A 17,382-nucleotide genomic window follows, 5' to 3' on the forward strand; every position below is an offset into this window, starting at 1 on the left:
TTTATAAAAGATATTTGCCCATATTAAAGAAGCAGTTTCACTCTCCGACTCTAGCATCCTTGCTCAGGAAGGTTCTCACAGCACCTGCCTGCGTTATTCGTTGTTATAGCAAGGCTACAGTTTGCTTCCCTGCTTCCACGAGCAATATAAATTCACCCAAATTAAAAAGGGAAGTTTAAAACCCTTATCATGCAGCTGCATTAGTGCCATATGGGCAGGGCTTCAAGATGGATGGGTCCTCAAAAATGCTGAGTAAAGGAAAGAGTAGGCAAGTTACAGGGTTGGTGACAGGATACAATAATTTTTCTCTAGATCTTCTCTACCTATAGTCCTGACCAGACCAGTAGTGGTCTACTCCTACTATTTGGTTTCCAGCCAAAACTATAAACTAAGCCCAATGTTTGTTTGAAAATTGGCTCACATTCACCAAAATATTCACCAATTTTCACTGATTAATGAGCAGACTGTTCTGGATTGTTGTAGCTGTGACATGAGCCGGATCTGAGAAACAAGTCCTGAAAGCAGGTGAATCTTGCCTGGCTTTGGTCATAGAAAAAGTTTTCCTTTGTAATTCTATATGTATGTCATTTTCTATGTAATTTTGTCATAATTTGCTGGGTCTGCTTAGAGTGCTTTATTCTCTCAGTGACTAGGAAATGGAGCTGACCTTTAGTTAGGCAAACAAAACAGTCTAAAACTTTCAGAAAAGTTGCCCTGAAGTAGTCTTCTTTTCTACCTCTCTCACACCTGCAATATATCAATAGCTAACAACAAACAGGAGGCTTAAACCAGGAGCATCGTCTGTAATTTGGATCTGTGAACAAGATTATGAAAGATAAACCCAGAATAAAAATACCCTTAGTAAAAGCCAATACCGTAGTATAAGCTACTTTAAGATGTAGTTCTTGAGGAAGGAAGTAGATGTGAAATTTGTTGAAATTTGGCTATTTCCTCAGCCACTGGGGGAGGGGGGAGATGGGGTGGAGGAAGAAGAACCAGCTCTCTCTCTCTCAGTGTTGGGGAAAGGTGTTAGATCTTTGATCCAGATAACAGAAGTCATTTCTTCAGGGAACAAGTATGCCTAGGCAGTAATAGTGCAACCCTCCTGCTCTCCCTCAAGTCATTTACAGAAAGGAATATATCTGGGTGTGGGAGGGAAGTTCAGTCTTTATGGATCATTCATTCCTTGGGCTCTGCTTAGGCTGTTAATAGTTCGTGATGTGAATAGTTTTGGACTTCTTTGTGAACATCCACTACCATTCTCAGACATGTACGAATGCCACAATTGCCAGCCAGTCTGGGTTAAAAACAGTCGTGTTCTAGCTAACATTTTTAGGTACTTGTACGGCCAATTATTAGACGGCTGAGTGCTTCATAATCTTTAATGTGTTTATCCTCACAATACACATCTAAGATAGGAAAATGCTCTTATTTGAATTTATTGACAGGGGAACTGAGACATGGAGAGACTGAACAACTTGCCTAAGGTCTTGAAGGAAGCCTGTCACAGAATAGGGAATTGAGCCCATGTCTCTGAAGTGCCAGATCCTAAACATTGGACTAGCCTTCTTGTCTCTGCTGGCACATGCAAAGACACTATGGCTCCCAGCATTCAAATTATGACTCCTGACTCTTGAGCTGAGGGAATATTTGACTGAGCTATAAGTAGCAGGCTTTTATAGTCACTAGTGTCATCCACCAGAAGGAGGCAGGCTCACATGCCTCAAAGCAGCATATTGAAAAGGCGCATCATGGAGAACTGCAGCTTGAAATCTTCTGCTCCAAAGACATGGCTCAGAATTAACATTATTACAATTCCTCTATATTCAATGGTTCCTCTGTTTTCTGTCTTGGGAGTCTAGTTCATTAAAAAAAAAAGAATGTATTAGTGGCAGCTGCCTGAATCAACCCTTATTGGTTTGTGTGTGGGCAACAGAGTAGGGGTTGCTGAAGCAATAGTTTGTGTAACTCTGTTCTCTGGACTCCTTCCCAGATCTCATCTTTACATTTTGCTGAAGCACATATGCCACAGTTTTGGCCTTTCCAGGACTTTTCAGAGTGTGTTACTCAATTTAGACCTCAGTGTTATCGCATATAAAACACTGATAAATTAGGTGTTAATATTGCTGAGTAAATGTTTGATAGATTGATTTTATACCACACTGTTTTTAATAAAATAGATATTTAATGCATGCAGAAGACATTGCAAATAATATAAAATATGATAGATTTTATTGGAAATACTATAAATACATGTTAGACAAAGGCTAATGGGTAGAAATAGTATTGCATAGGAATTAGCTACATATTTAAACATAAATTCAAAGTTTTAGCGTACCATTTCCACTTGTGTCTGTGAGTGCACACACCAATACATTCCTCTCTGATCTTTCAGAGGTGATTTCTGAGCTTGTGTATTATATCCGCATCGTTTTGTATGTGAGAATTGGAGTAAAAGGGCACAAAGGGTTGTTTTTAGACATTTCAAAGTGCTGTCAGCAATCAAACAGGTTTTGGTCTCCACTGACAATGCCTTCTAGCCCTGGGGTTACTAGTTGTCTGGTCCATAGTTGCCAGTGAAACAGAAATCTACAGTCTGTACCCAAAGTTTTACGGGTATCAGGACCCTGCCCTCATAGCTGACAGAGCTCTCAGTCCTGCATCGCCTGGTCAGTGATGCCACAGAGCTGGTTTTAACTTCTCTATTTATAACCTTTCTCTCCACCTGTGCTCTCAGTGCCTCAGCTCCTGGAGGGTGACCAGGTGTGACCTGCCAGGCAGATTGCCCATAATGGAACCTTTTACAGCTTCAGAACTAGCTACTGAACATGTCAAACCACTGTTACACAGTATTTCTAGATATTTCTAAGCAATTCTGTCTGAGTTGCCTTGCCCTATCTTCCGCCTTGCTGTAAAAATACAAATTCCAGCTTAAATGCAAGAGTCCTCCCTGCTGCCTTCCCTTTCTTTGGTCCCACAAGTCAAGTGCTGAAGGATAAAGCATATGGATTGCAGCTGTATAGTAACGTTATCATGTGGATGGCCCGGAGCAGTTCAGGTTTAGGTTCTGGTGTTTGGCTTAGAAAATGGCAAACATGAATCTCTCTTGCCCAGGCTCCCTCACATTTTGATTCTCCTGATAAGTATTTTGCTGAACTTTAATGTGCTGAGCCACCTAGTGGCAGTTACAGGCCACCATGTTTGTCACATTAACAGACAGCAAAAACCTCCACTGGTTGTTTTCAAAGAAAGCAGTAATGAACCAGAGACACACGGTTAGGTTCCAGATCCAAACTTCCTTGACATTTATCCTATTTTAGAGATAAGGGCCAGGTATAGGATTTGGGTACCCCTAAGTTCATGAGGCCAACTGCAGATATCAAAGGAATTGCTCGTACAGTTCTGACCCAGCCTGGAATTTCCTTCAAGTACAAGGGTGTTCAGAAGTGGGGTTTTGGAACAGGCTTATTGATGGCACGGATGCAGAGCAATGATTCTATTTGGAAAATAAGACTAATAAATATTCTGCACATTTTCATTTGTCCTTCTGGATAGTTTGAACTTCCAGAAGATGTGTAGTAGGCCAAAAAAACCTTAAAAACAGTCCCTTAAATTAGTTATAGAGAATATAAGTTCAGAGGAGAATTCTCCAGCAGCCCTGCAGTCTCGCCAGTGTGTTAACAATGCAGTTGTGTTGCCTTGAGCAGGTTTAAAGAAGCTTCTTGTAAATATACAGGTGAAAAATCTCCCCTCACTCTCACTTCCTGAATGAGAGAGATTCTGTTTTATCTGGGCCAGGAATCTCGGGCATTTGGGACAGCTTTGGGCTTTTAGAAGCAGAAGACTCCATTATACAATCATCCATAACCCAGCCCACGCTTCCTTCTAACACAGTTTAACACAGCACAATCCCCACTTACTCTGAAGCTGGTTAGATTTTGTGTTCTCAGTCTAATTCCCAATAAGCAGATATTCACATCACGAACTATTAACAGCCTAAGCAGAGCCCAAGGAATGAATGATCCATAAAGACTGAACTTCCCTCCCACACCCAGATATATTCCTTTCTGTAAATGACTTGAGGGAGAGCAGGAGGGTTGCACTATTACTGCCTAGGCATACTTGTTCCCTGAAGAAATGACTTCTGTTATCTGGATCAAAGATCTAGCACCTTTCCCCAACACTGACTGTGACGGATGGGCAGAGTGTATGCAATATTTCCCTCTGGTGGAGTAGAGGGCTATTACTGATCCAAGGCACCGAGAGATACTCATTTAGGTTGAGGAGTTGAAGCTGTGCTTCAAATCCTATTGAACACCTATGGAGGGGGGTGAGATATACACACACCATAAGAGAAAGTGGAAGAACCTGGGTCCAAGAGGAAGCATCTATCTTTTGTCTTTAACAGAAGTCCCTGATTCTGATTCCTGCACTGGTGCCACTCCATCAAGTTCAGGGGTGTGGGATCAGGGGTGCTCAGGTCCCTACCAATGTGAATGCTCACAGGTACTGTGTTCTGCTGTCCTGATTCTTTGTAACTGTCCCTAATCTGTTCTGGGCTTTCTTCCTGCTTAGTGGCAGGACCACATAGGCCACAGGTAGCCAACCTGTAGGGCAGCCTCTTTGTGTGGCATGCAGCAGGCCAGGAAGGGGACAAGTAGCACAGAAGCAGATAGGGAAGACAGTAGAAAACATAGCAGCCAGATTGGGCAGGGAGTACAGGGCAGGGAACAGAAAACAGAGCAGCAGTTTGGGTGTGGGAAAGGGATCAGGGTGACACCCAGGGAGGGTGCAGGGCTAATTAGTGGCACACTTGCCAAAAAGGTTGCCCCTCTCCCCCCACTGACATAAGGGATTGTGAGTTTACTTCTGTCTTTGTCCTAAGAGAGCTGGTTCTTCAGCACAAGCAACAGTCCTGTGGTTTTTAGACCCAAAGTTCCTGGGTTCAGCCTCTGGACAGCTCCATTGAAGGGAATAGTATCACCAGGGCATCAGAAGTAACCAGCCGGCTCAACTATGTAATGATTAGGCACATGGAATCAGAGAGGACGGATTGGGACTACAATTCGTTTGAAATAAAAGATCCTAAAATCCTTCTGAACTCTTGGCAGTTTTCTTACTAAAAAAGAAAAGTCTGCTCATTTGTTGCATGTTCTCCTGGTCTCTGGACACACATTGTCTGAGTACGTTCTAAGGAGCAGATTTCCTGGAATGCACTGAAGATCAGCCCTGGTATTCACATTTCGCCATGTAATGCATGTGCATTGGCAGCATTTCTACATTCATCTTCTTCTTGCTGCCATAAATCATTTGCTTTTCAGAATCCTTCCAACCAAGGAAATCTCTGTTTTTAACTCATGATACATTTCCAAAGCAAGTGTGGGTGCTGGGATCTGAGGAGTGGGGTAGGGGCAGTAACTAGGAATCTTGGCATTGTGTATTTTGCTGTCAAGGACTTAAGTGGCCCATGTATAAGCATTTAATGGACGATTTAACATCCTGGATTGTTAAATAAAGGTGCTACCTCTCATTTCCTAATTCTACTTCTACGTCCAAGAGATCAGGGTACAATTTAGTTTTCTGTGGGTGTGTCTACGCATGCACATTTACTGCACAGTAACTGAAATGACTGCGCAGTGCGGGCACACGTCGACACATGCACACCCATACTGCACCGTAAATATGGTGACTTACACTGACTTGAGCATAAATTTGATACCTGAATCATGCAGGTATAAATTTATGCCCAACCAGTTACTGTGCAGTAATACACATGTGGATGCCTTACTGTGCAGTAAAACTGCGTATGTAGACTGACTTGGGACTAACTTTCATCCCAAGTCAGTCTACACGCAGCGTTAATGTGCTTTAACGCTTGCACATGTAGACGCCCGCTTGCTGCACAGTAAATTATTGCACAGTAACTTTAAGCCAGAGTAAATGCACGTGTAGACATGTCCTGTATGGCAAAATGGAGCTTGTGCAGTGCTGAGAGACTGATTGATATATTTGTTATTTGAGAGACTGAATCATAATGTACAGAACTGAGATGAAGAGAGAGTCATTTGCCTTGCAAAATGTTTGTTTAGACCTGGGGTGGGCAAAATGCAGCCTGCAGGCTGGATAGGACCCATTAGGCCATTCTATCTGGCCCGCAGGGCTGCTAAAAAATTTAGAAAATTAATATTTATCTGCCCCTGGCTGCCTGTCATGAGGCCCTCGATGGCTTGCCAAAACGCAGTAAGCAGCCCTCCACCTGAAATAATTGCCCACCCCTGGTTTAGATACATCCTGGCTTTCCAGATTACTCTGTGTGACTGCCCCTTCTTACTAGATGCATAACAAGTGCTCAGCTCTTCCCTTCTACTCCTCCCCATACTGAGCAGATTCACAGAAATATTAATTCTCTTTAAATGCCCCCCCCCACTTTTCTTTAGCACTTTCCATACAAAAATGTATCCACTCCCCTTCTCCCTGGCATAGGCTGATAGAGCCCCCCATTTTACAGAGAAGTTAAATGACTTCATCATGGCCACACAAAAAGTCTGTGGCAGAGCATGGGAGAGAGCTCATCAGGCCTGTGCCCCAACCACTCAGTTATGCTCTTCTTCCCCCCAGAGCACTCTGTTTTTTTAACTGCTGTAAAAGTAGGAGAAGAAACATGCCTGCATGGTGCTCACTGCCACAGTGAATGGAAGACTCCCTTATTTATGGTTCCAGCTCTTCCTTTTGCATTTGAATGACAGCCAAGTTCCCTCTGCTGCCTGGTCACTGGAGCTGATTAGTATGCGAAAGGGTCCGCCTCGCATCGAGAGATGCAGCAGCAGCAGCAGCAGCTTGCAGAGCTGTCACACTCACACAGGCTTCTTATCTGCACTGGCTTGACGAATTAAAAAGCAAGCCAGCCAGCAAGAGAGACCGAAAGAGAGAGAGACAGAGGGGGGAAGAGAAAGAGAGAACACCTCACAGACAGCGCCTGCTTCCTCTTTTTTTTTTTTTTTAAAGGAAGGATTTTGCATCTTAAGTGATCACTGATTGTGATGATGCTTCACTTAGCAGACTCCAGAATGAGCTAGAGGCAGCAGCTAGGGGGATAAACCAAAAAAGCAGACCAAAACCAAATACCAACAAAAACAAAACCAGGAACAGTTTTCTCCTTTATTCTAGCATGGTGGATGTATGGACAGTCTTACAGAGCAGAGGTTGACATCTCCAAATCTACCAGCCCCACATCTTGAACACTACAGTGTTCTGCATTGCACCATGACCTTGGATGTTCAAACGGTGGTCGTTTTTGCAGTGATCGTAGTGCTATTGCTTGTGAATGTCATACTCATGTTCTTCCTGGGCACTCGTTAAATGGATTTTTTCTCCTGAGCTGTTGGGGGCTACTACCACTAGCAATTCAACAAGAGAGCGAGAGAGAGAGAGAGAGAGAAAGGAGAGAGAGAGAGAGAGAGAGAAAGAGAGAGAGATTTCTTACTGAGGGGGGAAAACGCACTGAGCTTCAACATGGCCTCGCTGTGATATGTATGACGTTGGTATATTATCTCTCCCTAAATCTTTTGTCATGTCTTGTCTTTTAAGTATGCCTGTAAGTGTAGCTGCTTATTGCCTGGGTTTTAAATGTGATGATAATAATCCATTCAGCTGTCTCTTGATTATTAGATTGATACAGTTTTACATTCCTAGGTAGAAGCAGAGTAAAAATATCTTTACGTAATAAGCACTGGCTATGTTATTTTGATTCCTTTTTAAAAAAAATACAGTCTTGGATTAATCAAAGAAGGGTCATTTTTTGCCGAAATTTCTAGTAAGCAATTAATGTCTGGTGTCTCTGGGAGTAACCATATAGGTGCCAGGTGAGATGCGGTGTGTGTTTATCGTGAATCTAGTACTGAACATCTTTAAAACGGGACAAGAAATCCTATTAAAGGATTAAATCTTTGCTAAAATAACATTCAGCCACAAAAGGAGAGAGAAATTCTGATGGATTGATTGATTTCTGTGGCAGGATAGTGTGACTTGCATTCTCAGTATTCAGCTGGAAAAAGCCTCCAAATTCTGTCTCCACGCTGGTTTAGTATAGCTCCTTTCTTTAAAGGTATAATATGAATTGAAGCATAATTGGGCTTTATTCTGTTTGTGTCTGTTTCATATCTTTGTAAATTGGGAAGATGAGTTCAGAGAGAAAAAGAATTGCATGCTTTTCTTTTCCTTTGCTAAAGCAACAGATGGGAGGGGGGGGGGGTTGGTTTTGTTTTGATTTTTCTAAAAATGACATTTCAAGTTTCCTTTTTCATATATACAAAAGAAAAATCTTTGCCCACCTCAGGGATAACAGGATTCCATTATGGGTAGTTTTCAGTGACTTCATTTACATTGATTTTCTTGAAAATGAAGTGCTAAGATGCATATTATGGGCTCGATGAAAAAGTGTCCACTAGTTTGAGGTCCTCCTGTTGTTAAGAGATGTCTGGAACAAAGTGAAATTGTTTGAAAGTCGGGGAATGGATTTTGGGGGACAATTCTAGTGCTGGAAGTTTAGTAGGACTAGAAAAGGAATGACTGGAAAGAGTAATAGCTTTTCTCTATGAAAATGTCATGTACAGAAGCAGTGTTTTGGATCTGAAATCTTGTCCACTCTTTATTAATTATTCCCCCTAAAGGAAAATATTCAGACTTGCTCAACTTTCCACCCCCCTCCCAAAAGGCAGCATATTTTGGAACTGTTTACATCTCATAGTAATATTAATAGTAATTGTATATTTCCAAGGATAATTTTAGGCAGCTCAAACTAGTTCGACCTGTCTGCTTTATTTTTCCTAGGTACTCTGCTACCTGGAATAATATATCAATTCATATGCCACCAGTGGCAATATGCATATAGACCTTCAGTTATATTCATGTGAGCATGTGTTTGCTACAAGTTAAATGTGCAGTTATAGTTATAAGTATAATTATAGAAGCTGGGTGTCAGGGTTTGATATTGAGTGAAATGCTGCAAATATGATATTTTCCAACCTGGCTTTAAGCACAAATATAGGAGAGAAAAAAATTCACTGGGGCCAAGTGCTGCAGCATTCAGCCACATAAACCGACTAGAAGTGTTTGATGGGTACAGCCAGTTTTAATCATATATTAACTCCATAAATTGTGACACAAGTCCATAGCGGTGCAGTGGCTGCCGGCTGTTTTTATCTTACTCACTTGTAGCTACCTATGGAACAGGTGATCGCTGCACTCGATTAAAGACCGAGTGGATCTTCTTTTTAAAAAATCATAATGACAAGGAGGAAGATTTAGATTGCTGAACAATAAGGATTTGTGTTATTTCTATGTTAGCCATCCCATGTCAGTATTCTCAGGGGTTGGAGAGCCTTTTGGAAGTATGACCGAACATAGGTCACTATAAAATGGGGATCAATCTAAGACCAACCAAAATAATCCTTTTGACTGAACTGTTTTCAATGGTAGAGTTATTTGGAGGAGTGAGTGGGGGATTGAAAAGAAAGGGAGAAGAAAAAGAGACTAAACAGTGTCTGAATGTTTATTTTTTAAAGTTAGATTTTGGCATGAAGGTTTATCTTTCAATATGATTTCTACAAGGAATGCTTGGTAACTATTATATATCTGTATTTAACTCAATCCATTCCTTGATACAGAGGTTCTGCCTGAGAGTTTGTGCTCTGAAACGGTGTGTGTCTGGCGGTGTATGTTGCAGCATGTGTGAGAGGGGTTGTCTATGAAGTGTCTGTGTCTGAGTCTGGTAGCTCATACAGTCTTATTTTGATTCCACCAGTGATGCAGATTTTGTATTTCATGTTGCCAGGGGATTAAAGTGTGGTGGGGTGTGTTGGATGGAATAAGGGATGCCCAATGCTATATTCAACTCTGCTCATTGTAGATCGCACATTGGACATTGACTTAGTTTATTATTATTATTATTGTTGTTGTTATCGCTGTTGTTGTTGTTTAGATTGAATGCAAAACTTGGAAATTGTAAAGCAGCTTTGACTCAAATCTACTTTTTTTTTTATTTTCCTGAAGGCTGGTGGAATCAAATAAGTCACATTTATGTGTAATAATGTGAATATGAAAGTCTGAGAGGAGAAAAGTTTGATTGCCATTTTAAAAATATTGTTCTTGTGGGATAGAGCTTTCCCATGGACTTTTGGGGGAAAGAAAGGAAAGGGGCATTTAACAGTGCACCCGTATTTTACATCCCGTTCCCACTTGTCAATGGCCACTGTTTCAGACAGGCCTCCATCTGGCCACTAAAATCACATCCAGATAATAATGCACCTGTCATTCAGCAACCTAGAAGTACAGGACTGAGCTAGCTAACGTCCTCCTTTGCAGAAGCAATCAGCGAGACACCTTTATTAAAAAGCACTGGGTCCCACAGAGTTCTGCAGTAATTCAAGTCATGGCAGCCCACAGTAGCAAAGTGGCATCATTTTGACATGACATGGGCAGATATCTACATTTTATGACTTTCACTTGCAAAATTTCAGTTGTATTCTTAGGGCTCGATCATACAGACACATATGCATAGGAATTCCTTTCTTTACATGCATCGAATGGTGGGGACTATTCAAGCCACTCATGTGAGTAGGTGTTTGGAGAGTCAGGGTCTTGGGAGTTTGCCCCTTTAATTCTCTCTTCCTTTGTATATAAATATGTGTGGCTCTTTATCTTTGGGAGGAGACAAGCCAGAAGACAGGGAGATAGAAAGGGAAGTTAATTTTTAATGAAAAATTAGATTTCCCCTCCCCATCAGCTGCCCCTTAAAATGTCCCATAATAGTAATAAAAATAAAGAAAGAAAAGCTTTCTGGTGACTGCCACAATGTATATGTTATAGCTGGGTGATGGGAGACCTAACTCACTGTTTGTCTGCTTAAGCAGGATTCAATGTTATTTGCCACAGGATTCAAGCAAATGCCTCTGACTGTATCATAGCAACCCCTGTATCACACAGTACATAACACGTCCATTCCTTCTGAGCTGCAATCCACCTTCTTAAAGATTCAGGCACCTTTCTAGATAAGGGGAAACACTGGTGCATTTTCTCCCCTACCGACGCTTCAGAAAAAGCATGTATGTGACCATTATCAATACTAGACCTATTATTCTTTCCAGTATGGAACTGACTTCTGTTTCTTTAAGGCTAATAAAGGGATTTATTAAGGGGGGAAAAAAAGGCTTTCACTGCCCTTCTCCCCCACCCACCTTCGATATTTTCTCCCCCTCAGTTTTAAATCTCACATGACAAGTCAAAGGGGGACGGGACAGCTCAGAGGTCTCTGACGTGATTGTTCTAGTCTGTCCTGCCATTTGGATTGTACCCTAGGATGGCAACAGTACAGCATTTGCTTATGCTTTATGGTGAATGAAGAGCTGAGTAGAATCCTTCTGTGGGAATGCAGAGGTGCTTTCTCATCCCATAGATGAATGTTGTTAAAAGCTGCATGTTCACCTGACTCCTACCCCCATCTGTGTGCATAATGTGGTTATATTTCTTTTTGGATCAGGTATTCAGTACACAGCCCAACTGCTGTGTATAATGTCTGAAGGAAAATTGCCAAAAATCCATGTAAGTTTTTTTTTTTTTTTAATTGTTAAAGTAATAGAACCCACCTCTTCTTTGTGGTTCACTTCATTTTCTTGTTGTTTCTTCATTTTTATATAATGAATGCTGGTGGTTATTGGAGATGTAGTTTTTAATTCTCTTCCTGTACAGTGCTTGCTTGCATGTTTGTTTGTACCTATGCCTGTGCTGTGTTGGTGTGTGCTATATATGTTGTTAATAATGCATCTTTGTGTGGCAGGGGGGTGGGGTCTGTGTTTTGCATTCACAATGTATACCTTTCTGAACTTGGGGCGATAATTGTATTCAATGTATATCTCATCTAATGGGATGTTATCAGGGTTATTTTATAAATTGTATCACTTGGTCTCTTTTATCTGAAATATCCCCAAGCATCAGAGGTTAGGAACATTGAAGAGAACAAACTAATAATGATGGTAGCTTACAGCTATATTTGTTGTGGAGAGGATGAGGTGTTCCCCCCCTTCCTTCCCCCCTTCTTCCCTCCCCGCTCCTCCCCACAAGTACAGCAGGTGACTGAAGGATAGATCTCCTGGCACCCATCCCCTGTTCTGCCACTGATCCACTGTATGGCCTTGGGCAAATCACTTCACCTTTTGGAGTCTTTCCCCAGCAGTAAAATGGAAATAATGGCATGTGACAGAGGTTTAGTAAGGACTGTTAAATTAATGTTCTATCCTAACTTGACATTTGAATGTAAAATACTATTATTGCATTCCAAGGACTTAGAAATGTAGTGAATTAGGTAGCTAGCATGTGTAGCCCAGTGCCTGCTACACTATACGCAGTGGGATTTAGCATTCTTTTTGAGGGGAATCCTGGTTTGGATGTCAAGCTGTAGTGAGTTGTATTTCTGACTAAAAATAGATCCTCCTGGAGGAAGAGCTGCTGAAGAAACCATGAAAGCTTTTTTGCGTGTATGTGTGTGTGTTCAGTCCACTCCGGCTGATTTTCATGTGAACATGAGTTTTCCCCCTGAGAAAAGGGTTTTATTTTTAATCATAGAGAACCTGCAGACAACTGGGTTCTCTCTAACCCTTTCTATGATTGTTGCTCTCAAAGCAGCATGTAGCCCATACTGTTCTTCTCCCGTTGAGAGTATGTATCCCTGTCCACATTGTCTGAAATACCATATTAGTGGGGTGTCCATCAGAAAAACCTAATAGAGGGCAGAAAAATCCTCAGAGGATCTCCCATTGATGAGCATGCCTGTTAGAGTCAGTAGACTTGGTCAGTGCAGAATAGCCAAAATTAAAGTGGGCCTGAAGGAATGTTGCTGGCAAGTCATTTACAGAGAATAGATCTGGATTTGTGCTGGCTGTATTTAGCATAGTTGATCCATACTCAGGATCTTAGAGCTGTACGCAAAGCTGCTCAGCAGTCGTTATCCCTAAGCAGAGATAAGGAAACTGATGTGTGGAGTGCCAAGTGCTGGCCATACGGTGAGATTATGGCAGAGCCGGGAATAGAACCAAGGTGTCCTGACGCCCAGTCTGTGGCTAATCAGCTAGGCCATACTGACCCTCAGGGAGCAGAAGTCCTCTTACACCAACCATACACAAGTGAGAATTCCTGCGTGAAGCCCATATTCATTTCCCTGAAGCTTGGCACTGGGAAATGTCATGTCAACAGTCTTGATTTGTGACCTGTTTCCAGCCCAGTAAAGAATACTGTTCTTACTGTGGGATTTCTGTCGCCATTCCCTCAGCATCCAAGAGCCACCAACCAGGATGTGAACAAAGTCTGCATATGTCCAGGCTGGTTATGGATAATGCATCAGGATGAAGAAGGGACTTGTCTAACCTTAGTATACCATAAAAATAACACATCAACCCCTCGCTGCAAATGTCTAGTTTCTGTTCTTAGCAGAAGCCTCTGGCTAGCTAAACAGATAGGAATGCACTGTCAGCTAATCCTACTTTTCTTGCTTAATTGTCTGTGGTTATAAATATTGTTGTAGCCTCGCTGCCCTGTGCTATGGTCATATCAGAACTTAGGCGCCGAAGAGAAATAGCTCTGATCAATACTTGGATGGGAGACTGCGAAAGGAAATATTGAAGCATTAAAACAGTGGTATTGTTAAGTCAGTAGGTGGTGCTAAGTCAGAACTGAACCAGTATGTACTTCTACCTGGTTTCAGGAGACCCTGAGCTGCTGGATTTTTCTATTTTTCTGACAATGTGTAAACTTAAGTTCCTGATAGTTTCTGGTCATTAGATGTCTCATTGCACTTCTCACTAGAGCACTATGTGCTGAGAAGATTTCAGTTTGCATTTTTAGCCTGCATCAATGTCTCCTTTAAATTTCAGCGTGCTTTGGTATTCTGTGCTCCTTCTGCTGAGCTGCCATGTAGGTGTTGCTGTGCACTGCCTAGTAGCTGTCCCAATCCACTCCAGAGAGAGCTGCATTTTTACAGTGGATACAATAATTCCTTGTACATAATTTGTTCATCTCTTCAAGGTGAAAAGCACTATTTCATTTGATTTTCCGCTGGGAGTTGCAGCCCATATTTTTCACCTTCGTTTTCATATCCTTCTGACAGCTTCACATGTTGACCTTTATAAAGAGATGTCTTACTCATAATGATGAGGATAATTGTCACTGGGTTTATGGTATGATAGTCAGGGATGTATCAGACTCTTTTGAATTCCTGATGCTGCTAAATAGCCAAGGCAGAGTATCCAATTATTTAAGTCAATTTCTGTTGATGTGGTTATGTTTTCTTCTCATGCTCCAAGTTGCCCTTTTTAAATATTTGGGGCATTTGCATGAAAGCAAGACTGTTACTATGGAGATATTTTCTCTTGTGGCTGTTTTTTTTAATCCATAATCCTCTGTTTGAGACATCATAACTGATTGCTGCAAAACTGACTGTGAGATCATAATCCAAAGACTAGAACTGGACTCATCAGCAGAAATATGCATTTTTAAAGAGCAAAGTTCCAAGGTTGGGAAAGATGAATGAATGAATAAATAAATAAATTAATACTTTAAAAAATAACAGCATAGAAATTGGTCATTATTGTCTAAGCCGTAGGTTCATTTGCTGGAGACTCTGGCAGAAAAGTTTTGATAACAAAGAAGAATCAACTGGGAAATTGGAATGAAGATTTGCTTGTGTTTTTAGGGATTTTTTTAAAATAATACCGATAGGCTTGATTGCCTATGTTAATCCTGATGACACTGGTCTCTTTTCTTTTATTTAATTCAGTGCATCTGTCAAGATTTAGTCAGTGTGTTGTTTGTGGTGGTTTCTGCTCTAACACAGAATTGATATTAGGTAATGCTCATTATTCCTTCACCGTGACTTGATAAGCTACTGATCAGGTTCAGTACAGTTCTCCTTTCTTACCTAGCTGAGGTGTAGTGATTTTTGTTTTGAGCTTGCAAAAGAGTAATTACTCTTCAATGGTTGCTTTTTAACATCTATTTCAAGGGAGGTAGTGATGCAGTTGCTTTGATTTTTGTAAGCGGCTATAAAAATGCAATTTAAAAATAACATAGGTATAAACCAGTCCCTGAATCTGACTAGAATGCACTTGAAAGGTTCAATGAAGCAAGCATCAGCTTCTTTTAAATGGCAACAGGAGTTCTTTTAAACCTATCAGATCTAGAATTGTGCATTAAATTGCAGCTTCACTATATAAAAATAGTTCTATAGAAATAGAAGCACCCTCGAGTGTCTGGGTGTTTGTATCCCTCTGATGTGTAAAATATGAGATAGACTCAGCATATGTGACTAAGATGGAGGAAAGAGCAGGCATGAGTAGTCTTCCCTCATTTTTCCCGTGGATAGGACTAGTTGCTGTGGCGGTGGTGGCGACGGCAATGGCTGTTGCCAGTGGAGGCACTGCTATCTTCGAAGAGGAAAGCAAGGAGGGTGGAATTTGAGCAAGGCCACCTCCTGCACTGGCCCCTGGGACTGATCAGAGAGTTAGCAGTGTGTACTGCTTGTGCCCTTTCAGAGACGCAGTGGCTGTCATCCCAACCTCTGTTCTCCTGCGGCCCCATGAAAATAACAATCAAATGAGGTGTCAACCACATTTTTTCCAGAGTCTCCCGCTGCCTTTTCTCTGCCTCTCCAACCCAGCCTGTAGCTGAACACTATGACATGGCCTGATTTTAATCCGGTGCTAGGGGGAGGTAGGAGTTATAAGCCGTAAAGGCCTTAAAATGACATATATACTTGGTCTGGTTGTACATTTGCCATCCCCGTGTGCTGGCATTACACCTCTGCCTCAGGAAATGGGCCATCCCTCCTTGTCTTTAGTGAAGGTAACTCCTTGCCTGCATCAAGCTGGTTGAAATAGGGGCTCAAGTCTAAAGTATTGAGCAGAGGCAGCTGTAATTACTAGAAGTAATTCAGCAGTGTTTAGATGACAGCTGGATAGATTTTCAGTCTTTGTGGTCAAGGCTCGATAAATCTTTAATCCGTTAGTGTCCAGCACCAGATTGCACCAATCTGTTGGAGATCCAGGATTCTACACAGGCATCTGGACATCTTTCCTACTGAATTAAAAAGAAAGAGGGGGGTGGGGGGGAGAGAGAGAGAGAGAGAGTGTGTGTGTGTGTGTGTGTGTTGGAAGGAGGGGGTGGGAAATGTAGGAGCAGACCTGGAATGAGTGGGCTGTCTTTACATAAAGGCTAAGCGCAGGATCTGCAATTAGGAATAAATCTGAAAACATAAGATTGTTGTCTTCCTGAATTTTAAGTGTCAGGAAATGCACTTCAGGGTTGATAAATGAAATGAGGTGTCTTTAGGAACCTCTCCCTTTCTCTCCTCGACATGTGTAAAGGCTGAAAGAGGTGGTATGCAAGAAGCAAGGATCTTTGTAGGTTTTTTTTATTGGATGAACTGCCTGGCTGGGAGAAAGTTAGACAAGCTTTGAATGCAAGGCATTCTTCAGCAGATTTCCCCTTCATCAGGAGGTACTATGCCTGACCCAGCAGGTAGTGCTCACATCAGGGCTCTGAGTCAGCACTGACCCATTAGTCTGGCATGATTTTACAGAACAGTGTTCTGGGTTCAGAGGTCATGTTTCTGACCAGGCATTAAATACCTGATGCAATTACATCTATTCTGTAAGGATCAGGAACTTCGGGGTGTCGTGGGGGTGTTTGTTTCAGTGTCCTTCTTGTCATCTATCCTCCTGAGGGGTTGCTTGTTTACTGGAGGCCACTGGTATGTGGCTATGCACTGATAAACAGTTGCTGTGTTTCACCCCAGAAGTGGCTACCTTTCACTAATGCTTAAGGCATCTCTCTTATCTGGTTTTCATGAGAATTTGCTGGGTTGCCTCTCTTTCCCTCACACAGAAGCACACATATCAAACCATATCTGGGACTACATGTAAGTGTGAGTCAGTAGCAAGGCAGCAGCATGTTACATAATCTCTGGGAGTGAAGAAAATGTTGCGGTTCGTTAGGAGGAAGGGCTTCTGCAAGCAGTATTTGTTAGCATCATTTAACCGTTGATGTGTGCAGATCTGCCAACTGGCTGTGTTTTTGTCCTATACGTTTGGGTCTGATTTGCAAATCCAGTTCTACCAGCCTTTGATTTTGTTATATTTTTAATGCAAATAATAGCAGTGAAAAATTCAAGACAACAGTGTTTTTTTTTCTTTTGTTATTTATGCTTTTGCCTGCAAGGATCCTGCTTCTTCCTTCCCCCACCCCAGCTCTGTTTTCTTTAAAATCACAGTACTTTGAGAAATCACACATGAATGCAGCTGGAAATAACTATTGCACCCATCCCCCTGTCTTTCACAC

General features: G+C 41.7%; 2 protein-coding genes across 15 annotated transcripts in view; both read left to right on the forward strand.

Annotated features, from left to right (window-relative positions):
- Nucleotides 1-17,382, forward strand: part of ARHGEF9 (Cdc42 guanine nucleotide exchange factor 9) — a 351,467-nt gene that overhangs the window by 162,833 nt on the left and 171,252 nt on the right. The window contains exon 1 of one of the 14 annotated variants that reach the window (XM_059732792.1): nucleotides 7,446-7,530. The exons of 11 other annotated variants lie outside the window; for them this stretch is intronic. Coding sequence is in view for 1 of the 3 variants with exons in the window: in XM_059732790.1 (XP_059588773.1) it covers nucleotides 11,569-11,598 (30 nt within the window). In the remaining 2 variants the exon portion in view is untranslated. Of the gene's footprint in view, nucleotides 1-7,445; nucleotides 7,531-11,016; nucleotides 11,103-11,414; nucleotides 11,599-17,382 lie in introns of those variants that run through there. 2 more of the 14 variants (XM_059732795.1, XM_059732790.1) reach the window with 2 other exon arrangements.
- Nucleotides 6,742-7,370, forward strand: LOC132252163 (uncharacterized). The gene has a single exon (XM_059732796.1). The coding sequence runs from the start codon at nucleotides 7,180-7,182 to the stop codon at nucleotides 7,357-7,359; it is 180 nt and encodes a 59-aa protein (XP_059588779.1). The 5' UTR covers nucleotides 6,742-7,179; the 3' UTR covers nucleotides 7,360-7,370.

The sequence above is a fragment of the Alligator mississippiensis genome, chromosome 8 (genome assembly GCF_030867095.1).
Source record: "Alligator mississippiensis isolate rAllMis1 chromosome 8, rAllMis1, whole genome shotgun sequence".
Lineage (NCBI taxonomy): Eukaryota > Metazoa > Chordata > Crocodylia > Alligatoridae > Alligator > Alligator mississippiensis.

Bases quoted from the DNA above. Each gene is read 5' to 3' on its own strand.
- LOC132252163 (XM_059732796.1), top strand. From the start codon at position 7,180: ATGGACAGTCTTACAGAGCAGAGGTTGACATCTCCAAATCTACCAGCC.